This window comes from Dermacentor andersoni, chromosome 1, assembly GCF_023375885.2.
Source record: "Dermacentor andersoni chromosome 1, qqDerAnde1_hic_scaffold, whole genome shotgun sequence".
In the NCBI taxonomy this organism is placed as follows: Eukaryota; Metazoa; Arthropoda; class Arachnida; order Ixodida; family Ixodidae; genus Dermacentor; species Dermacentor andersoni.
In genome coordinates, this window is record NC_092814.1 from 198204807 (window position 1) to 198229791 (window position 24985).

A 24985-nucleotide genomic window follows, 5' to 3' on the forward strand; every position below is an offset into this window, starting at 1 on the left:
GCACAACAGGCGTCGCACCATCGAACGATACGTGTCTACCGAAGCCTAATCACAGTCATGGCTAGCCACCGACCCAGGCACAGCCGTCATGCCTGGCTTAACGATGATTGTATACCTAAGGATAATAACTACAACTAAATCAAAGGTTAACCAAGTGAAACCAACTTAATCAGGCTAAACCAAGCTTTCGCTTTGCATATCCAGGGTTAGCTGAGCTAAACCGCCACCAGTGTGTTAATTTTTTGGTGTGATCTTTCTTTAGCGTCTTTCTTTAACCACTGTTCCAAAGTTATCGCTTGGCTCAAGACGCGCCTGCGTGCATTTCAAATATTCTGAATGTTGTTATCGATTCAATAGCGAAAGAGCGTTATCTAATCAGATTGCGCACGCGAATCGAATAATGGCGTGTACATTCTGGATCACATTTGAGCACCCGAGCTTGAGATGCAATGTAGTACGACCATTCAATTCTGATGAACCGATGCCTTGATCCGTAGATCACATTCAGAGGAAGCACTACATTGCGCGCAGCCATCGTTGTGCTTAGAGCGGTTTTCTTTTTTTTTCTTTTAAGCGAGTCAGATTCGTGACTCACTCTTTTGGAACTGCCTTGTTCTTCACATCACTACAACGTGACAGTATAGAGGTTGTGGGGATGCGCGACTCTCACGCGTCCCCTGATATGTTGTTTTCCCCGCACGGCTCGTGTGGCCTGGCGCCCGCGGCGGTCGGAGTGGTTGAGGCGCAATACGAGAGATGGCGCGAGTGTTGCGCTGCTAACGCCGCCGTCAGGCGGGGTTACTTGGGCGCCGACAGACAAGGCGCTTCCTCTTTGGTTCGAGATCGTCGAGCGGCGCGGACGTCCCGCGCGGGCGCCGATCCATGCTTCGGCAAGACTGTCTCGCGTGGCCGCCTTCGAACGCGCCACCGTTCGCGTGACCGTACGCGCGAACGACCAGGCGTTGGGATCCAGCATGGGGCGAACATATTCGCTCGCTATCCGGTCGCGGTGAGTCGGACTTCTAGATTTGTCGCGCGCCCATCGGCATGTTTTGTGGATAGCAACTCGGCTAGCAGGCATTGATCTATGAAAGGTGCAATAAATGCCCTTGTGATGGTTTGCTCTACTGTGTTGTCGTTCCTTTGTCCCAAGAATGGGTGTGAGAACACCACAAGGTGCTACATTTTTATTGAGTGAATACTGAGAAAGACTAGGACTTCTGTTACGTGTGCGTTTACACCTTTAACGCAATAATTTGTTACTCACTTTTTAATTTGGGAGGATGTAAAAGACAGCAACCTTATATTAACAGGTCTGAACAATAAAGAAAATTTAAATGCTTATTAGCCAGCTTTCACAACATGGCAGGGAAGGAAATTTCAATAAAGATGTCCTTATGATAATTGAAAGCCTAACCACTTCAAAACGTTTCATCTGAGTTCCCCCTTTCCAAGCTGATACCGGCTTGAAGGTGGTTCGTATCGTGGGCCCTAGACGTATATCCAACCGTTGAACAAAGCGTTATTCCAAATGTTTCATTTCGGGAAGGCATGTTACCCTCCTGCCCTTCACTCCGGTTCACAACCATGCATAAGATAAATGTGCTGCTTAAAGAGTGTCGTTAGCATGAAGTCGCAGGATCGAATCCCGGCCAAGGCGGCCGCATTCCGTTGGGGGCGAAGTGCGAAAACACCCGTGTACTTAGATTTAGATGCACATTAAAGAACCCCAGGTGGTCCAAATTTCCGGAGTCCGCCCCAACGGTGTGCCTAATAATCCGATTGTGGTCTGGCACGTACAGCCCCATCATTCCGCAAACACTTCTGCCGCGATGCGATGTGCCATGTTAGGCAATGACAATGCTGGAACTTCCCATAGGTTATAAACAATGGCGCACAACGCCTCAAGAAAATACATTTCCCTCATGTTCTATGTACTACGCAGACAAACAGCAGTGGTACACTCAAGGTAACATTTACCTATCAACTCCCTACTCTCGTATTGCACCAAACGCTGAAGAAATGAAACATTTGCAGTCCCCATCACGGCTAAATATCGTCAAAGTAAACAGTACAGAGAGCTTCATTTACATCATTTCCACAGTGCGTGGGATCCGCATAATTTTTTAGACTGTGAAGTTATATGCTCAAGGATCGCGCTTATTGATAGAATAGTTACATTCGAAGTGAGAAAAAGCGGCTGTCGTGTCCACAGTAAATTTGATGTAAGCGGCTTCAATGTAATGGCCGTTGCGTGATTGCCGACTTTCGTGGGAATCTAGTCATCCAAATGTACTACACTTGATAGTGAATTCAGGAAGTTGATGAACGGCAAGAAGGCCGAAGCTTGCAGACGGCCTCGGGAAAATAAGATGACTTTTTCAGGAGCATGGTCAGTGGATCGTGCTATGGTTTCAACGTCCATCAAAAATCTCCAAAAATATGAACAGAGGCCTACAAAAATGCGGCCACCTTAGGAAAAGTGAAATTGATGGAAATCTCAGGACAGCACTAAGTTAAATATAACGGATAACTTAAACGTAAAAAAAAAAGAAACGTAACGTTGACAGGGGGGCCAAATTTCGGGACGAATAAATTGGCCGTTGAAAGAGTTCAGCTGAAACCCGATGGTGCAAAATAAGGAGAGAATGCCGGCACGGTGTTGAAGAGAGGTCCAGTAAGTCCTGTGGCCGACACCAGCGGCCGCTGTCAGGCGAGCGCACGTATAAGCGAGATGCCTGGTTGTCAGTCGTTACAGGGCGAGTCGATCGGATCTGAAATTTGGGACGCGGACTCAATCACATTAATACAATGCACTCTCCGGCGTCATTCTTCGACGACTGGCACCGATTCTCGCGCAATGAGGACGCGAACGAATTGTCTCATGTGGCGACTGTCACCTTCCTCGAACTGGCAACATTCTTTAATGATGTCCTTGACAGTCACAAAACTCTTATAAGTGTGAAGAATTGTGAGCGAGGCCTTCGAGTACGTGGGCAGCCTTTTTGGCATTGGATACCTGCTAGTCTGCATTGCGGCTATATTTTAAGGCAGAACGGCAACATGGTAGACAATATGGAGGACAAATCCTGCATGTATTTCTGCACAATAATCTTAAATCGTGGTCACGTTTCACGCACGTGAATAACAGTCACAAGGCAGTGCTTTGACAACTAAATGCAAGTCCTGTATGTCATACCCAAGGGCGTACCTGGCCCGGTGACCAGTAAATGTGACGTGATATTGTAAGCAGCTTCGGCCATAGCATGCTAATGGACGACCACAAAGAAACAGTTCGCACAATTATTGTGTCATACCTTTTGCCCCAAGGTGGAAAACAACCTTGTTCATGCGTCCATCTTAATACCTAAGCACATCTTTTCTCGATTTGCAGCTACTACTAGCACATCAGTGCGGAAAGCAAAATTGCTAAGGAAATATCTGGGTGTACCTTAACGAAACTGATAGGTGAAAATCAAAAGCAGTCCACGACGGCGTCTCTCGTAGAAGCTGCGGGACGTTGAGAAAGCTTTAGCTCGGGCCTCCCATCTAAATGCATGGCAATTGATAAATCATTTTTCTCGGCAACCACAGCACCAAATTTGATGTTTGTTAATTTAAAAGAAACATTTAAAATATAGTTGCCCTTGGTTGCGAATTGATTTAGGTCATCAAGTTTTTTAAACAAAAACTTGCGAAAATCCCATATTTTCAGAAAACGAAACTATAACTCAGCAATCAAAAAGGATATCACAATTTCGTCAATTGCACCTAAAAGTACATCTAAAGCGGACGAAATTGACATTATAATGACTGAAAGATATTACTCATTTGTGAGAACTTTTGCAAAGCCCTTGTACACAATGTAACAAATTCACGCAAGATATAAATCGACGTATCAAATTTGTCCGCTTTGGATGCTCTCATGGATGCGGTTTGCATAACGGCGATATCTATTACAGGTGCAGAGCTGCGAATTTGTAAGTTTCGTGCTTCAATTTCTTTCAAGCTAACCAATTTTTGAAACTTTCTTTTGAAACATCCAGATAATTCAAAATTCCGCTTCCAACATTCCCTAGAATTTAAAAATTTTCAAATGCAACAAATTTCCTCTGAACCTCTGCACCCGGAATCAATCACCGCTGGGTTTGCCTCGTCGCGACTAAACGTTCTCAGGATGACAATTTCCAGTCGACGGGCAGCCAATCCTTATCAAAAACACCGATAGCGCCGGCGGGACAAGCTTTGTGGTGAAGTTCAATGCGCAAGGATAGCTTTTTTTTTCTCTCGTTTACGTCATCCCTACGTCACCGCGGGAAGTTTGAAAATGTTAAGGGTAATACGCCACGTGGTGGCACTCCCGTGAACTAAACCCAGATGTCCAGAAACGCTGGATACGTTCGTGTGGCGCTCCTTAAGAATATTTTTTATATTCCGCCGAATTAGTTAAACAAAATGAATTAAGCAAAACTTAATATGCACTTTAGGGCCAAGTGCGTTTCGTTGCGTAGTAGAAGGGATTCAGAAAAGGCCTATACATTTTTGTGGCAACGCACATGCTGCGTTATCTTTTTCAGTATTTAAAGGAAGCCCGCGAAATATGGAATGAAACCACGCGACTACAAGATGCTCCAGTTGCCGGTAGTGCCTGTAGCAGCCACCCAATGGCGGCACCATAAGCGGCCGCTGTGACCTGCAGGCGGCATTTCACGCGCTCGCATATCTATTTCATGCGTGTTAATTTTTCTGCTAGTTTCCGAATTATAAAAACCGCAAGCACTCCAATATGACCCAGACACACAATTTTAGGCGCTTCAGATGGAACTACATTTGTCAGAACTCAATTCTGGCTCTGCCACAAGTGCCACACCGAGCAAGAAAATCGACTGTGACCACCAAATGACAGCGGTGCAGCTAGTTCATTCACTCGTCGTAACCCATTGCTTGATTGGCCACGGTGCCTACAGCACCGATAATGTATACAGTACTCCCATCTAGGTGTGCTACACAGCATCTGCACTATGATGTAGCCAATGGGCCCTATGCAGCAAAGCAAAGCAAAGCAACAAGCCACATAGTCTCCAAGAGGGAAGTTGCAGCAGCTACACAAGTATTTGCACTCCTACAGATGATCATACCAAAAGTAGAACAGACTTTAAAGGAATACATTTTTAGTGAGCAAAGAGGCTTTCACGAGTTGTAAGCATGCAACAGTTTATTCAAGAGGTTAGTGTAATTGTATAAACCCAACAACCTTTAACGAGTGTATTGAATTAGCAATTCCTGAAAACAGCAGATACTTTAAGACAGTACAAACTGTTGTAAAAAGGAAAATGGACAATTGTTCTCTTCTGAATGTTCCTCTATCTTGATCTTGCTGCACCTGTCTCAAACGAGCAAGCTGAAAAAGAAACTTCAACCAAGCACAATACAGCTGAAACGCTGAACTAGTCCAGTCAGTTTCACAGAAATCGGTCCAGAATATGGCTTTGTAGCAAGACAAGTGAATAAAAACTAGCATAGAATGAAAGCCCTGCACCACCACTGTGACCCATTAATGCTTGCCATTAATTACATACAATTGTCCTGGCTGTAAAGGTAGCTTAGGCATATGCTTGTCTACACTTTGCAAATATTCAAATACATTGTACATTGTAGCTCTAAGTTTGCAAAGCCCTATGCGAAGTTGGGAGGTTAGGAGTTACACTGCAGGAGTTCCATTGCAATGTGAGCAGCCAAGTGCTTACAAGCAAGCTAAAAATGCTAAAGCAGCACCACATAATTGGAGTCATGCTTTATGTGATAAATAAAAAGCTAATCAAAATAAACTCATTATAAATGAAGAGAATTGACCAAAGACTAAAATGCTATGGCCAAACAAAAAGATTGTAACACAAAGTAGAAAGCACTGTGCTTTAGGGATCCTCTAAAGAAAGAAACAATTATCATTAGTGGTAGCTTGACAACCATTTCAGCGGCAACGTCCTGTAGACATGTTTGTCCACCCTTCCATCAAAAACAGCATATAGCTGTTTGTGTTAGCGTACTACCCAAGTTAGTGCAGCGTGCAATTACCACGAGTGACCTTATAATAGAACTGCTATTCGAACTTTTACGCGCATCACTTTCGCGAGTTCGAATATCACCTGCTATGTCAAGATTACACGTACAGAGCCTACATGCAAGCCGCCAGACAATCTGGTGCCTGTAGCAAACACAGACCTGCAATTAAAAGCAAAGTGCTAAAGCCTGAAGTAAGTGGTAAGTAGGGCTGTTCAGGCTGTATGTGCCATGTTCTTAAGCTGTGTAAATGTGCTGTGCAGGATTGCGAAATGTTTTTCGAGGCACCAGACAGCTGGTAGCAAATGGAATAAAAAGTCTACCAAACAAACAGGTTCCCAAAAGGAGTGAAGAAACAAGAACAGCAATAGAGCAGGTTACAGACTACAAGAATGCGAGAAAATAAATATATTACGGTCACTGACAGCATGCAAAACAGGAAAACATTAAGCACAACACAATGGAGCGCATGTACATCACTAAATGTTTTTAAGTACTATGCTAAAATAGAATTTTGCTATTACACAAAACACTCATGCCTTGCTTCAGTATCATGCTTTACTCACCACATTATGAAAGCAGCTAGGAGAACCTATCACCTTTCACTTTTTACAAAAATAATATGCCGCTGGTGTTTTGTTCATTGAAAAGTTTTGTTGAAAATTTTTATACAGGCTTTTTTGTAAAGGGCAGTGTAGGCAATAAACAGCCACAACAGCTTCTTCCTCACTGGTAAGTTCACAATGTGTAATTGACTTTGAAGGGAGCATACTGCAGTTTTTTATATATATATACATACATATATTTGCACAGCTCTAGTCAAAACTTCAACAATGGATAGTCATTAGCAAAAAAAAAAAACTAAAAGAAACTCTAAAAGTGCAAAGACAGGGTTAAGCTTAGATAATGCTCATGCATCGAAGAACTAGAGCAGCCACAAGCGTTTCACAAAACCTCTTGTGACAAAAGACAAACGTTCACCGGGGTTTCACATCATGCACCGGATGCTGAAGCTTGGCCACAGCACAACATGCCATTTGCGACATGAATTAAACTATAAAAGAGTAAACTCTGAATGCTCAACAGCAGAATAAAGGCTATTCCATAATAACAAAAAGACTACTGTATGCATAAAAAAGGGGGTAAAACAACAAGACTATTCACTTGAAGCTTCCTGTCAGATGGGATAACACATCTCAGACGTGTCAGACTGCCCGTGCCACTACAATCATGCGCCTCAGGCCCGGCATGCTTTGCGGATCTTGGGCCATGGTCCCATATGGCAGTATGCTAGCAGACTTCTTAAAACGTGCCACAAAACAATCTTGCACCAAGTTTGGCTGTCAACAGAGAGGCGCACAACTTTGGCTTTTTTTTTTCTTCTTTTTTTGCACTAACATTTTACAAAATATCTTGATATACTCTCATAAAATGAGCTTCGAGCCTGTAATTGCAGAGACCCTTAGGACTTCTTTCTTTTAGTGGTGTGTGTCATCTCCAAACCCAAACTAAGCACCACTGCAACACACTAACAATGAATAATGATGGCTCTCCACATACTTTTTGTTTAAAACATGTAACACATGGACACTCAGATCTCGTTATATACGATACAAGAGTGAATCATGATACAAAGAAAAACAATTTTGCAGCAATAAAATGCAGCATAAGCAGCACACTTTTACAACACTGAGAGTGATATAGGCTAGAGTTCCAACACCAATTGAGAATGCAAGCAGTGTGGAAAGACTGAAGACAGCCGAAGAGGAAAGGAAGTTGCTACATGGCGTTGTCGAGATGTCATAAGCGCACTCTCTCGAGAGGAGTGGCAGGACCCTTCGATGTCTAGTTCCCAGAGACAAGCGCAATCAGGACCTTTCGATAATCGCCAGAAGTGTCGCCCTGCATAAACACATACATGGAGAAGTGAGGGTGCGTACTTGGACATCTTCAAAGGCTGCTTGCCTGTGCACTATAAATGCATCACTAAGCTGACTTTTACCCAATGCCAAATGCGGTTTGCAAACAGTCATAAAGCTGAGTTGAAGACAGTGATGACGGGGTTTTGAGTTGCCACAACTAAAGGCTAACATGGTAATTTAAGTTTAGCTCCATTACAGCTCACGGTAATTCCACTAATGAAAAACAGAGGCCATAAAATGCAATGTCGCACGCTTATTGCACCAAATGGAGCACTTTAATACAGGCTTTTCGAATAGTCAAGCCTCTAAACAACACAGAAACGTGCATTCGGACAAAACAACGTGATCATGCACACCGAGTGTGCACATAAGCGAGATAACAAGACCCACAAATGGACTGAAGCCGAGTGTGACTCCGGGCCAGTTCGTATTCCATTGCTGAAGTGGCTAGAGCAAAAGTAGACACAGGGCACGAAAGGGCGACAAGGACAAGCTCAACCTTTCAACTGGTACTTATCACAAAAAGGTTATGAATATATACTCTCACGCACTTGATCGCGATCAGTTGCACACATGCAAGACAACATGGCTATCACAAGCAGACGAGTGAACCATGGAGGGGGGGGGGGGAGGGGGAGGCTTAAGGTGGTCTCCCACAGACAGTCCCCAGGAATGCGAATTGTTTAGCGATTAATGCTATGGATGGTTTGCTGTTGCAGTTGCCTTCTGCGATAGCTACTGACTCAATGATGAGTCTGGTGTTTTCCTGCCCCTGCCTTGCTACTATTTCTGTTTTTCCAAAGAGTGGCTGACATTTACATTGGGAGCAATGGATCCCAAGGAAACCTCTCCCTTTTTTGAACTTTCTGATTGTGCTCCTGTAGTCTCACATTTAAGCACCTTCCCATATGTCCCACGTAACGCTGTCCGCAGGAAAGAGGTATGCTGTACGCTACTCCTCTTGAGCATTTTACGAAACCCCCCTCTATGTACAATGTTGCATGATTTTGATTGTCTTCTGACAGGGCTGGTTTTTGCGCATAACTGGCATAACATGTGGGGCGTGGAATAAACGACCGAAATTCCCACCCCTTCGCTAATTTTCTTTAGTTAATGAGAGATGGCGTGGATGTATAGGATGACTGCCAGATTCCTGTGAACAGCATCACGTGGGCCGGGAGGAGCATCACAACATTGCAACTTCCCACGCAGCATATCTGAAACAGAAACAATGAGGCTGCTGGGATAGCCAACAGCCTTCAAATGAGCTACCTGCGAGTTGAAACTCTCTTGTACTGAGTACTTTCCGAGTGATCTGTTTCTGGGGCACTTAGAAAGATTGAAGCTCTTTTATCTGGTACACATATAGTAAAATGTTTTTGGTTTGCCGATGGTTACCCCATCCTGTTAGACTGCAATGACGCTGGTTTTGATTCATCCCTCCAACAGACACTGAAATTGTTCAGTGAATGCATATAACCTCTCACTCTCACGCACAAATGTCCTGAGAATGGTGCTTTAAGGTTTCTCTATTTGAAGCTGTCCTTTTTAGATGAGCATATCTGTTGGAAGTATGAGCCATGTGCTAAAAAACCCTTGCTGCCTTTTGCATCAGCCCATAGTAAATTGGTTAAATGCGGCATTGCTCAGACATGCTTGAAAAACGCCTTGTTAAAATCATGTTACCACTCAGTACAAGAGAGTTTCAACTCGCAGATAGCTCATTTGAAGGCTGTTGGCTATCCCAGCAGCCTCATTGTTTCTGTTTCAGACACGCTGTGTGGGAAGTTGCAATCTTGTGATGCCCCTTCTGGCCCACGTGATGCTGTTCACAGGAATCTAGCAGTCATCCCATACATCCACGCCATCTCTCATAAACTAAAGAAAATTGGCCAAGGGGTGGGAATTTCGGTCGTTTATTCCACGCCCCACATGTTATGCCAGTTATGCGCAAAAACCAGCCCTGTGAGAAGACAAAATCATGCAACATTGTACATAGAAAGGGTTTCGTAGAATGCTCAAGAGGAGTAGCGTACAGCATACTTCTTTCCTGCGGACAGCGTTACGTGGGACAAATAGGAAGGTGCTTAAACGTGAGACTACAGGAGCACAATCAGAAAGTTCCAAAAAGGGAGAGAAGGTTTCCTTGGGATCCATTGCTCCCAATGTGAATGTCAGCCACTCTTTGGAAAAACAGAAATAGTAGCAAGGCAAGGGCAGGAAAACACCAGACTCATCACTGAGTAAGCAGCTATCACAGAAGGCAACTGCGTCAGCAAACCATCATAGCATTAACCGCTAAAGAATTTGCATTCCTGGGGACTGTGTGGGAGACCACCTTAAGCCCTCCCCCCCACCATGGTGCGCTCATCTGCTTGTATTGTATTGTATTGGGTTTTATGGCGCATAAGCAACTCAGGCTATCATGCGCCAAACACATGGTATAATTTATTTTAAAATTGGGTATCCTCAGCGAAAGTCCTTGTCCGGACAAGGACAAATCAAATGGAGACCTCAGCCTTCTTCTCAGGACTGAGAAAATGGGTGAGGTGCATCATAAGATGCGTGAAAAAACTGGGTAAGAATTTTTAGAATTAGCAGTTCTGTGATATATTATATTTCGTTTAGGATGGCTGCATCTTTCAAAAAACTAAAAACAGATGAAGTTCCTACAAGTGGGTTATCTCCTAAAAGTAGACTGGGATGGAAGGGAATGCGTTCATTGTAAGATATAGTAAAATATTTTTTTCTTAGCAGAGTTTTTCTTGCTCTTTATATATATTTTTCTTGCTCGAGTTGTGTGCACGAGAAAATGTGATTTACAGTGAGTTCATCTCCACATTTCTCACATAAGGGTTTGTCTTGTTTTGTCAGTAGAAAGTTGTGTTAGGTGTGTGTGTCCGATGCACAGGCGGCATAAAATTACTTCTATAAAACGTTCCTGATGCCTGCATGATCTCCATTCTCCCAGAATAGGTTTTACTAAATGTAGTTCGTTATTTTCTTCGCTATTCCATGTACACTGCCATTTTTCTTTAAGCTTATTTTTCACTAACTTCATGCAATCTGCATAGGGTATATTTACAGTACTGACATCCTTATGGCAGGCTTGAGCAGTGCACACCCCTCTCGTTGCCTCTAATTCCATGATGGCTTGGTATCCAACAGAGCTTAATTTCGTGTCCTTGTGTTTGAGCAGTTATGTTATGGATTATATTTCCTATTAAAGGTTCCCTTAAGTTTCTGGCTTTCAATGCTGTGATTGCACTCAGCGAGTCCGTGTAGATAATGCTGTTTTGAATGTTCATCTCGACTATTTTTGATACAGCCACCAAAATGGCATAACATTCGGCTGAGAAAATTGACGTGCACTGAGGCAACCTGACTACCTTTTCCCATTTATCTTGCACTACAGCACTTCCGACGTGAAGTGATGTTTTAGAACCGTCAGTATAAAATGCTGTGTATTCTTTGTACTTTTCGTTTAGCGCTGAAAATTCTTGTATTATATGTTCACGTGGGGTTTGCTTTTTATGAAATTGTGTCAGTGTGTAGTCACCTACACTGGGAAAGGTGTGCCAAGGTGGCAGTGGTTCGGGTCTCTGGGCAACATCAGGCAGTGTGTCTAGAATACCTAATTCCTGGCAAATTTCTTCAAATCGGAGAATAAGGGGTCTCGTCGCATTCGGTTTGTTGTTAAAAAGCTGCTTAGATGGGCACTTCGTAACTATGGTGTAGCAGAGATGTTTTGGTAGTGAACGGGTTTTTAGGACATATGCACATGTGAGCATGGCTCTTCTATCTGCAAGGGCTGGTTCGTTACATTCGACATATGGACTGTTTATGGGTGATGTCCTGTATGCCCCACTTGCAAGGCGCAGACCTGAGTTATGTACTGGATCTAATTGCTTCAGGTAGGACGGTCGAGCTGAGTTGTATACTATGCACCCATAATCGAGGCAAGAGCGAACTATACTGCGGTAGATGTGTAAAAGGCAGGTCCTATCAGCCCCCCAGCGTTTATGTGAAAGCACCTTTAATATGTTTAATGATTGGGAAGTTTTCTTCTTCAGGTTCTTTATGTGTGGCAAGAAGGTCAGTTTTCTGTGAAAAGTTATGCCCAGAAATTTGTGTTCACTTTTTACCGGCAATTCCGCTTTGTTCAGGTGTAGTCTAGGATCTGTCTGTAGGCCACGTTTGAGTGAGAAAAGGATCGCCACTGTTTTCTGTGGGGAGAACCGGAAACCATTTCGGTCAGCCCACGTTGAAAGTTTATTTATTGTTAACTGCACTTGTCTGCTTGTGATGGCCATGTTGTCTTGCATGTGTGCAACTGATCATGATCAAGTGCTGGAGAGTATGTATTCATAAACTTTTTGGTAATAAACACCAGTTGAAAGTTCGCACTTGTCCTTGTCGCCCTTTTGTGCCCCGTGTCTACTTTTGCTCTAGCCAATTCAGTCCCACAAATGGTCTAGCCTTGAAGGATGTCGTCCTACCTGCTCAAAGGAGACTGCATTGGTTACCATGTGACTACAACCACAGACAAAAATGATGAAGTGTAACAAAGAGTGATATCAACCAATCAGCACTAGACAATTTTCTTGAAGAAACAAGAACAAAACGAAACATCACTTAATTGCTAACAGAATGACAAATACATATTTAAAACGCCATTTATTTAGTCTAATTATGTTGGTCGTCCTTATACATTAAATCTATGGGGCTAATGGAGGTGCCGTGGGCATGGAGTAAAATAAACAGGAGCGCTGACTCGCCTGATAAGGCATTCCAACTTGGGTCCCAGCGAGCCAACTGTTTTGCAGCACAAATTATAGATGTCACGGAAACTTATTACTAGCACCCAAAGCTGCGTCACCTGCAGTAGCCCAAATGCAGCGCGGCATATAGCAAGGCATAGTGCAAGTTTTGTTTGTTGATCAACTCGTTTGTTGTAAAGATATTCAGGCATTTCCACTGTTGCCAGTGCAGCATTGTGTATGCGCGTGCTACCGCTTGTCCCCTGCCGAAGTTCGCGGGATATTTCATTGCTTTTAAATGCACAAAAATTTTCTACTGTAAGAGCCAGTGCCATGGAAGTGACTGTTTGTCGTGAAGATTTTTTTTACGCTGGTATGCTTCCACTATTCCATTTTTTTAATAACAAATTAAAAGCTGCAAACTGCCTCATGTCTGTGTGCATTCAGTACATCAGTGAGACAAAATATGGTGTATAGCTTTGCTTACTTGAGCATACTTTATGTTATCTGCATTCATGGACTTCCAATTCCAGCATGTAACAGCGATGGGTAACTTTGGCAACAATACCTTTCCACTCTTGAAAATTGGCTGATCGTATCTTTACACATTGCAGTCGCAATAAAAAAAAAAAAAACATGCCAAAATAATACAGCGCAAGTGTGCCATCCAGCCACTTATTTGATAGCTGAAAGGGTTTCAACACATTCATTTGTCAACTTCACCGCCACATGGTGCAAATATTTGGCGCTGACAGCTCGGGAAGGAAGAAAGGAGGAGAGGACCTTCGAAAGACACAAAGAAGAAAGGAGGCGAGCGGAGGCAGAGAGTACGATGGAACACTGGGCATCTTATCGCTGGGACATTAGTTGGCCACTCCAAATGCATTGAACGATTGGTGAGCCAGCACTCCTGTATATTTTACTTCATAGCCACGGGCCTCTCCCAAAAATCAAGCATGCCAGAATTATTCGTATCCGAATAATCGGTCGCTGAATGTAGTCTACAAAAAAACAACACCTGGTATATTATCACACTGCAGTGGGAGAACAAGCAAAATGTGCACTAACAAGCTTGTCAGCTGCTGTTTTGCAATACAAATTTTCTTCTCTTAATAACAAAGAAATGATTTTTTTATTATTATTTGTACCAAAGGTTTGAAAATTGAACCAATTAGAGAATTCTCCAAACAGATTTTGAATATGCCATTAATTCTTGTCTAGCTGCTACATTTCATGAGTTAGGTTCTACACAACGGCAAAATACAGTGATCTTTGGCAGGCACTTTCTTGTGCATAAAATTTTAACAAAAAGCATTGTGCTATAGCCTTAGACCACGAAGTGCCCATATCTATCCAAACAGCATGTACAATTAGTAGAACTATGCAAAACAATATTAGTACACTTTAAATTTCTTTTTTCATAATTCAATGAGAATAACTATATGCACTTATAATTGTCCTATACTAACGAAATTTGGCACACATACATACTCAAGATATGTAGAGTGCCGATATCTACTTGAAATTGCTAAAAAATTTGCCAAGGCATCCTAATTTTTCTTGCATAGTTCCAGTATTTGTACATGCTGTTTGGATAGATATTGGCACTTTGCGGTCAACAAGCTAAATAAGCTACAGCACAACACTTTTTTGTGAAAATGTTATGCACAAAAAAGTGCCCACCAAGATCACTATACTTTGCCGTTGTGTAGGATATAACTAAAGAATGTAGCAACTACACAATAACTAATGACATATTTGAAATCTACATAAAAAGCTCTATGAATGGCAGGATTTTCAAATCTAGTACGAATAATAAAAAAGAAAGGAAGATACTCCTCGAAAAACAATTTTTTCTCCTTCAGATTCATATCAGTGTGAAATTATAGTAGGTATGACACGGTAAAGGCATAAGAAAAATTTTAAATTACGGAGTTTTATATGCCAGAACCACGATCCAATTATAAGGCACCCTATAGTGGGGACTCCAGAAATTTGGACCACCTGGGGTTCTCCACTGTGTACCTAAATCTAAGCACACAGGTATTTTCACATTTCGCCCCCATCGAAATGAGGCCGCTTGTGGCCGGGATTTGATCCCGTGACCTCATGCTTAGCAGCCGAACACCATAGCCACTGAGCAACCATGGCGGGTAAGGCATAACAAGTTAGCCCATTCTCCATTACCTCCTTTGAATGGACCACTCACTTTTACCACTGGCCAATGAAAAAAAAGAAAGATGGGAGAAATCACTACAAAACAAATAGGGGCCATATTATGCAAGGATTCTCCTCATTTTCCATTCTTTTTGTTCTCTGTCAGTGGGTGGCATGACGCCAGGTCTCTCTTATCAGTATCGGCCACTCACTGCAACAGGTCATGAAAAAATAAATAGAATCAAAGGAAAACAATACTTTCGTAATATGGCCCCAGGAGTAGCATGCCACTCCTATGGCCTTAAGAGCATGAAAAGCAAGAAGCAGGTGACAAAAGCAACCCCCATTCTTCAAAGCCCAAGAAAATATCTTTCTCCCATTTGAAGGTAATCAATCAGTTGAGACACATCTGCCCAAGCTGTATACTTCTGTTTTCAATCCTTGATGAGTTTTCTGCACTTATGACAATGTCAAGCACAAGCAGTGCTAAAATGCATTAGCACGGGTGAAAACCGCCTTAGCTCCACCGTCTCCTTTCCAGACAATCCAATTTGAAATCAGCTGCAGCACCTTACCTTGATAGCATCTTCAAGGCTCTTGCCATAAGCTCTCTGGTATTCCTGCTTGATGATAGCCAAGTCAGACTCACAGCGGCTTACAACAATGCGAATCAAGGTCTTGTCATCAGTTCCAGCTCCCTGCACGATTCGGTGAGAATTACAAATAAGAGTGAAGGAACTGTGAAGCTAACTTTAGCACAAAAGGCAAATGAAAAGCATACAAACCTTCATGGCTTCGTGGAGTTTCTCAGCAAAGTACAGCTCTGTGTTGTAGACGGATTTCACTAAAAAGAAAAAGTATTTATGAAGGCAAGACATAAGCAAGTCACAAGAAAAACACAAAGCACATCACTTTTCGCACTAAAGAGAAGTGCGACTGTGGCAATAAACTACAGATATAGGCGCCACTTATTATATATCTGTCTGCTTAGCGCCTTAAAGGGCGCCCTGAACCACTTTTTTATCGAAGTGGAGAAAGACATTTGAAATTAAGATAGGCTATTTCAGAACCACTTCGCCGCAAAAAGTACTTCGATGCGTTCACTAGAAGCGGAGTTATCAGCAATCAAACACGGCCTCAGCTGTACTCCCCTTCCTCCTCCAATGCCTTGCACTGCGAAGGCTACCGCGGAGACATCACCATGGCGCGCAGTTCAAATTTCCAATTTGGTGCCTATGCCACGCTAAACGTAAGCCAAACGTGGCTGTCCTCAGAGAGCCGCAGTGTGCTTAGCTACTGGACTAGTGGCGGCACCTCGCGGCGGCCGCGGTGTAGCCGAGCGCAGTGACCAATAGCAGCCGCGTATTGGAGTGTGCTTTATGACGAAATAGAGCACACAGACAAGAGCGAGGAGCATGGGGCTTCTGAAATGAGAGCGTCTGAGAAAAAGGTGACTTCGCACTCCGCTTGCGAGCTTCATGGACCGCGTACGACAGCAGAACTTGGCTGAGATGTTCCCAACAGTGTATGCTACCCGCGGACTAGGTTATTTCACCAAGCCCGAGGGGTACTTCAGGGCCCCTTTAACCCTTTTGCAAATACAGGGTGATCCTTTTTAAGTTTTATGGAATTTTTAAAAATATGCTGCTCTAGATAACATTATTCTAGTCCTTGAGCTGGATTATTCAGAGAGGCGGACATTACTTGCACAAGACATCAAAACACATACTTCACCAATTTTAAAAAATCCACTAATTATCTTTTTGATTAATTCACGGCACATATTGCAATTTACAAATTGTAGCCAGCGAGTTTGCAAGGTGTAACCACTTGGAATGAATTTAGAGAATGCCAGTTTGGAGATATGCGCCACCAAACTTGCTCTAAAAATTCACTGCTGTTCCATTTACTTTTTCAACAAAATGCTCTTTTATGCATTGAAGCACAAAAGTAACAGGAACACCCATGTATTCCATTCCACACTTCGGGAAATATTTTGAAACTGGTGCCCTTCTGTAAATTCATTTCAAGTGGACACGTCTTGCAAGCTCACCAGCTACATTTCACAAATTGTAATATGTGCTGTGAAGTAATCAAGAAGTTAATTAGTGAATATTTGTTCATTATTTGAACATGTGAATTTCTCGTGCTAGCAATGTCCGCCTCTTCGAATAATCCAGCTCAAGAACAAGAATTATGCTACTGCTACAAGCAATTTTTAAAAATTCAGAGGTAATATTTAAACATTTCATAAAACTTAAGAATGATCACCTTGATCACCTTGTAGCCCACGACAGGTTGCGGGGACGCTTCAGACCCCTTTCTCCAGTTCATGAGTGGACTTGGCTATTTCCTATTAGCTGCTGGTGGGGAGGTGCCATTTTGGTGCCCTATTTGGGCTATGCATGTACCCTGCAGATGCTGCACCTTGAGACATGTACTGCCCCTATGCATGGCTTACATTACACTGTGTGCCACATCTACAAATATACGGCTGAAAAAGTTGGTCCTGCCCACCATCTCCTCGCCGTCTCTCTCACTCACAATGTCAGACAAGATGAGGAGACTTACCTATAGCACTCCTGGCTAGCTAACACAAGGACCTTGTCCTGCACACCCACTCAGCAAAGTGAGCACCTTTACGGTAAGCCCAGACCACACGTGACTCAACAACTTTCTGGGACCTTGTCACCAGTGCATCACGACTTACACACTACTGATAAACATTCATTCTTAAAACTTAAATCTTAAATCTTAAAACAGAACACCCAACTTAGGATTCAAGAGACCATAGTGGTTCAATTACAGTCGAACCTCAATATAATGAACATGGATATAACAAATAGGATATGATGAATAAAATTTTGCTCAATAACAGTATCAGCATGTAACAAATATATGCTTATAATGAATATTGGATATAAGAAAGGCATCTAACAGGTATTTTCGTGCTGTATGTAACTTCGTTATAAAGAAGCTTGGCTGTATGTCTAACATTACTGTATTTACTTGCATAATGATCGCACTTGCGTAATGATCGCACCCCTGAATTTTGTCGTCATAATTTGATTTTTTTTCTTTCCCATGTAATGATCGCACCCTGAACTTGTTGCAGCGATATGTCGCGTGCCAAGTCTAGCTAATGATCGTGCTTACCATCCGTCGAATGCTATGCGAACGACTCTTGAAGACATACCAAGCGGTCTGCACGCACCCAACATTAATAAGCAGATGCCCCATTTCATTCCTTTTATCACTTTCCGCACTTCCATGAAAAAAAAAAGCTAGAACCAAACTTGCCTCGGCTTTATTATTTGTAGGCTTCATAATGGTTTTGGTCAACAACAACAACATTAAGGGTGCCTTTTGATTCTTCTCGTCTGCACTCGTGGGCACGCAACAAATCGAGAGCGGCAACAGTAGTGGCCACGTTTACACTGATACGTTAGAAGTGTACCCTATTCATACGCCGATGCTTGCAACGCAGCTAAGATATTCACCCACCCTTAGCGAAAACGTGCCGTATTAGGATAGCAGTGAAGACAAATGCCACAGTTTCCACAGCATGCCTGCCATGTGTTTCTATATCACTGGCAACTAAGCGCGCCCATCTCTGTTTCTCTCCCCTCAAAGTGGACATGGCTATGTTATTGTCGCAAACTTGCCAATATGAACGATATTATTCATTACCGATACGGAAGAAACTGCTTCAATGTGCATAACGTACTCACGAGAAGAAAAATAATCGCGTTCAGCGTGTTCGGCTTGCTCCGCCGGCCGCCATTTTTGTTTTGGTGTCCCGCACTGACAGCGGCAGCCACCTGCTTGTTATTCCGCAGCAAATGCGGGATGAAAAAAGAAAATGTTTATTTTCGTGGGAAATTTAACCCACGTAAAGATCGCACCCCTGAATTAGCCTCAATTTTTTTGACAAAAAAGTGCGATCATTATGTGAGTAAATACGGTAAGTGCACCGAGACTAAAATCTAAATAAAAAAAAGCTTCTTGCCTTTTTGGCAAGAAGTGAGCCTTTTAACCTTTTATACGTCAAACAACTATGAGCCCAAGTCTGGGGAGACCAAGCTACCTGCACTAATGGGAGATTAAGGGCATGGAGTTGTGCTTATGCTCATGCTATGATGAACAGTGAAACCATCCCTGATCCCTTCTCTGTAACTGGCAGACAAAAGAAAAAAAAAGAAAGCTTTGCTGGAAGGCCCCTTCCACCATCTTGAATGCCATTCTAGATGCAGATGCAATAAAGTGCCTGCCAGAAACAATATGTGAAAGAAAAAGACTCACCTATCGTAAGCAGGGCTTGCCTGAAGTTGCCAGACATCTCCTTCTTGATGGCCTCCATGACGTCATGGTTGGCAAAACGCACATACTCGCGGAACACCTGGCGTAGTTGGTCGTAGCTCTGGGAGGCCAGGATGGCATTGAAGGTTGACTCATCTGTGCCCCACTTGGCCACACCAGCCTGGTAGAGTTTCTGTCAGGGTGAAAGTCACTAAATGTAAGGGCTCCATTCTTGGACAGTCTAGTTTCAGTAATTATGCTGATACAATTCGTTTAACAATGTCTCCACATAATAAAATCTTTACAATGACTACATTTTCTACTGCGGTATAAGTTGCACATAGTACAGGTTTTCGAAGAAAAAGTACACTCGAACCTCGTTATATCCGTTACTTTGTTATATCCATTGTTGCCATTTACTGCAATATATGCCCAATGGGGTGCACAATTGTAAACATGTAAATAAGAAGACTGCCTTGTGGCCTACGCAGCCGCTAGTTACATGGCCACGCATACAATGAAATTCGAATAAAACAACAAAATAATCTTCGGCGTATCACGGGACTTCTTAGCACCTGACGCAACAGCCTTTAGATAGCTGCCTTCTGCTCTATTATGATGGTCTTTTGCATCTGCATTCCACTTGGCTTGTCATGGTCGAGCAGCACGTGGTACGCCGCACAGTGCTCCTCTGTGTGACCGAAGAGATAAGCGAATTTCACCGCGCCAACTTGTCTCGTGGCCTCCGAGATAGAACAGCCCAGCTGTCAAGCAGTACCGCGATGCAGGGAGAGAGGGAGAAGTGAACGCATGGCCTGGGTGTGACCCCTGAGATTCCACCGAGGCGGTCTCTGAGGCCAGCCCAGCAGCAGCTCCCTGAATGGCGCACCATAGTGAAATAGAGTAGTGAATGCACTAATAGAGAATTTTAGCACGTGCAGGCTGACTGGGAATTTTACCGGTGGGGTGCAGGCGTAAACCAGAGCGGCTGGAGTGATGCAGCCACCTGGTGGCGTATAGCTCAACTAGATAAGCACAGAGCTAATACTGCAGTAACCAAGTGAATTCTTTTTTCGCTGCTGGTCTAAATTTTCGCATATGCATAACTGTCGCGATTCGCCGCAGCTGAAAATTTACATAAGCAACGAAGGAGAATACACTTGCTTGATGCAATGTTAGCTCTGTTTTTGTCTCGTTGAGCTCTGCCCCATAAGGTGACGCCAACCTTCAAGCCGCTCACATTTACACCTCCCACCCATCCGATAAAATGCCCAGTTCACCTGCGTTTACTGGAACGTCGGACAAGCTAAAACTCTCTAATGTTTCGCACCACCGCGTGTAGCTGCACAGCATGGTGCGACTCGCGCAGGCTTGTACATGATCTGCGAAATTACACCGGGGAGATCTAGAAGGCCATGCCCAGCTACACGCTGGACGGAAGTGCATGCACTAATCTTTCGCACCGCCTCGCGCAGCCGCATAGCCAGGCACACACAAGAAAGAAAGGTCAGTGGAGAAGTACGATAGTGAGCTGCTGCTTGTGCGGAAGTGCACAGCGACGCGTGGCGGTGAGAAAGACCAGCGTGACTCGACAACGTATTCAATGCGGGGACGCGGGAGCTATGAACTGCCGTGATGAATGAGTGCCGAAACCCGCAGAAAGCGATGTACTTGGCGCACTACAGTCTGGTATTTTTTGGTTTCAAAGATGAATCTATTTCGTTACATCCATTGGTTGGACAATTTCGCTTTATTAAAATGAGGCTTTACCCTTTCAGGGTCAATGACGTAAATATACGGCGCCGCGAACAAGTCCAAAATGGTCAATGCCATATATTTACGTCACCGTCTGTATGTTTAAAGCACGCGCCAATTTGCTAATTTTTTTATTCTTGGCATGTGCTGCCACTATGTGGGAATACAGGGAATCTTTTTTATTGCATCTCTCTCTCTCTGTTTTCGTTCTATGGTTTGTTTTCGAGCTGTAGTAGTTTGCTCCGGCGCGTCTATATACTACCGCTTGAGCATTGGTGCGTGCGCGGGTGGGCGGAGGTTTGGGTTTTGTTCCGCGGACGCTTTCAGCTTCTTGCGCTCACAAAACTGATGGCTATCTCGTTACTAATCGCTCAAAAGGTGGCCACCTGTTTCTCGCGGGTTTAGTGCTCCCAGGGGTGAGCATAGGAAGGATGCCGCCGTGCATGCGTTTCCTTTTCTTTTTTTTGGGGGGGGGGGGTAGGGGGGGGGGGTAGACTCTCTATATCCAATTGCCTCTGGTTGGCGATAAGATGAAGATTAGCAGAAGTTTGTCACACGTTTTGCTTTTTTGACGGGCACACAGCCACACAGTTTTCTTGGATGCGCTCACCTACACAGTTTGATTAGGCTATTGATGTAAATATTAGTGTAAGAGCAGGAACATGTGAGACTTGCGAAATATTTGCCGAGTACAGTGAACGGTGGACGAATCTTATGGTACACTGTAAACTTCACCGCTTCTGGAGTTGCACCTGACATGGCTCAGCGCTACCCGGTATGAAGACTTTCCTGTGCTTGTTAGAAGCCATCCCTCGCCGTTGCCAAGTGTGAAAGTACTTCACAAAGTAAAGGAAAATAAAGCATAGTTTCCTGTTCCTTTGCTTGTATGTTTTCTGGCATTCCTATGTGCTTACATACATGGTTAGGCTGCGGCAAAGCACTTCTGCGCTTGCCGAGACTCACTTTAAGCACGAGCAGCGAGCGATCTGTTAAAAGCCCAGTGCGAAAAACAGGCGCATACCAATCTGTGCTCAGAAATGCAAGTGCAAGCACATAGCGTGCCGCGCCAATACCATGCAGGAGACAGAGAAAGAGGGGGAGTGCGGCACTGCCAACTTGTGACGCTAAGCTCAGCATTACCAGCAGGCAATCTAATGCTATTTTGGTTAAGCAGCACTACTGTTTAGTACGTACTTTTTCCAAGCTCTGGCCAACTATGGTTTAACGAGGTTTCACTGTAACTGAATTTGAGAAATTATAAATTAATGGAAATGAAACCGGATGAAAAAACAACTGGCCGCAGGTGGGAAACGATTCCATGGCTTCACATCACGCGTGCTATACTCTTGCCAATTGAGCTACTGCAGCGCCGTTCTCCCATCCAGTTTCTGGGGTATGTATGTTTTACTACCAGAACTAACCCTGAGAGCGTTAGCCAGCCCACCACTCTAAAACCTTGGCAGCGGGTGTGGAACATCCTTTCTGCTGCAGATGTTACAAGAACGTGGTCTTTTTGGGTGAGGGCAACTGGTCAATAAACCCACACACTACCTGAAGGCATCAATGTTACCATATTCGAGACCCTCATTATGTAATAAATGAGAATAAAGAACTGAGGGGCCATGCAAGAGAGCGGGCACATGCAATGCCAAATTTATAACCTTTGTTCAATTAGAAATATAAAAACCAAGCTAAAATGAAACCAACTTTACAAACCATGCATAGAGAGAGTACATGATGTCCATGCCCACTATCTTCCAGACCTGGTGTTAACCATGGCCATGATTCCAAATGCTATGTATACCTCAGTTTGCCTACTGTACAATGGTTCACAACTGCCACAAACACAATGCTTGCGGCTTTGTTATAACACACCCTGAGAAGGCATGCAAAACACAGTGGGGATATCCAAATAGTGAGATCTTTGTTCAAAACGAATTGCGATTCAATGATGTCACATGATCAAACACTAATTCTGTTCTACAGCAAAGCTGTACATGGCTAGCCAATTTGTCAGTCCGTCCGTCCGTCGCCTGTATCCCGAAAACTCCTGCGGTGCGACTCCATGCACGTGCGGGGGAAGAAAAAGAGAAAGAGGCACACAATTAGCCAACACTACCTAGATAGCACAAAGCCTGTTTACTCAGATCCATTACATCACACTACCTGACCTGAAATTTCCATTGACAAGGCTGGCGTGATGAAAGCATTGACATCGAAATCCCCGCTGCCTACTCTGGAGCATCCCCATTAGATTCTATGGCAGTCGGGCCAGGTAACATGGCGTCATAGATCGAAGTGAAAAGGCCTTGTGCAATCTAGGTGGCGCTGGATTAACCATGCCAGTAGTGACATCGTTGCTCTCCATAGCAGCCAAACACACGCGCAGCAGTTTCTTGCCGGCTCCGAAATGGGTAGGCCACGCATCATACATACTGCTTAGGAGCAGGCAGCTTTCGATCAGCAACGCCGCGAGCAGAACCGGGAACGAGCTTGTCTATGCCCTGCCGATGCTGCAGCCTAGGCACAAGAACAGGCTCATGCAGACGAGCGCAAGCAGCAACTGCGTACCGAGGATCTGACAGCCTACCAAGCTGTCGTTTAACGAACTGTCGGGATTAACCTAGTGATAAGCACCGGGGCCACACGTTTCACTTTCGCTCGTTAACCATCTGTACACAGGGCTTGGGAGGTTGGTTTTTTTTTCCCTATTTCTTTATTTGGCTCAATACTGCCAGATAAATCAGCGTTTTTGCTGCCTTAAGTTTAATTCAATCTGCTGCATGATGAAATTAATTTTGTCAGGGTCAAATTAACACCAGGTGAGAAAAAATATTTGTATTTGACAAAAGTGGTGTAACCTTTTGAAACATAGGCACTTCAAAGGACTTTCACAAAAAGTCCTTCGATTACCGCAATGTTTCCAACGGTGTTAACAAAATGTATAATGTAAATGCAATGAACACTCACCTGTGCGTCGTCTGCAGCTCTATTGGCATCTACGGGCACTCCCTCTTGACGTGAGCCCTACAAGACAAAGAAAGCTTTCAGAAAACACAACTTAAGAAGTACTAGAGTGCTGACAACATCACATTGTTCAAGTACGTGCTGCACAATATTTAACAGTAATGAATAAAGGCACTTGCACATGCAGTGTAAGAGATTAGACTGCCAGTCAAGCTTCAGTCGAAGGTCGGTCTAAAATCGACTGCATGCTCTAATGCAAGTAAAAGTCTTACAAACGGGAAGGATTGCTTGTAATAATTTGTACTTAGGCTATCGAAATGCTGATGAATAAAAGCAGCCCATGGTACAAAAAGTAAAGTTGCATTTCATATTAGTCTAACTTAAATTATTAAAATAACATGCCCTCATGAGCATCTACTGTTTGAGACATTGTTAAAACAGCCTAGACGTCGGATAAGAAAATTAGACAACCCGACAGAAGATTCTGTCTCTTTACTGCTGCTGTACTTTAAAACGTTGCAGAGTCGACCAAAGCACAAATCTTGCGTCGTTTTGGTAAGGAAGAACTAGGAGCACAGTCGGAGTTTCATTTTTCCAGAATCCAATTTACCAAAACTTGTGACATCTGACCAATACAGTCGCTCACCGATAAATCAGACACCGATAATCCGGACATGTTTGGTAATTCCGACAGTTTCGCGACACCACCAATGGTGCCATAGACTTATAATGTGTAAAGACGACCGATATTTCGGACAGCCACCAGCTCTACATTTGGTTATCCGGACTCCATCCGTGGCTGTAGCGTACACCGACTCTGCTGCAATTATCTCCGCTGGCAACCTCAACGAGACATCAAGTATGGCCTCAGGGTTTACCATCTAGCATATAATCTCAGAGACCCTGTCCTTGTCACAGCACTGCACCTTAGCGATATAAAGGGAGACGTGGCTTTGAAAATCAACTTCCTCATTTCTTCATGGATGTTGATGAAAATTGGCACAAATGTTCAGAATGTTGCCCTGGAGCTTCCATAAATGTTTCAGAGATACCCTGAGAACATTT

At 43.7% G+C, this 24985-nt stretch overlaps 1 protein-coding gene across 3 annotated transcripts in view; it reads right to left on the reverse strand.

Moving 5' to 3' along the window:
• Nucleotides 1-5197: 5197 nt before the first annotated feature.
• The window catches only part of LOC126547110 (annexin-B12-like), a 51537-nt gene continuing 31749 nt past the window's right edge, over nt 5198-24985 (reverse strand). For all 3 annotated transcript variants that reach the window (XM_050194974.3, XM_050194975.3, XM_050194976.3), the window contains 5 exons: nt 23924-23980; nt 19202-19391; nt 15685-15743; nt 15475-15597; nt 5198-7962 (listed from right to left, as the gene is read on the reverse strand). In XM_050194974.3, the coding sequence (XP_050050931.2) occupies nt 7906-7962; nt 15475-15597; nt 15685-15743; nt 19202-19391; nt 23924-23980 (486 nt within the window). In that variant the 3' untranslated portion in view covers nt 5198-7905. The remainder of the gene's footprint in view (nt 7963-15474; nt 15598-15684; nt 15744-19201; nt 19392-23923; nt 23981-24985) is intronic.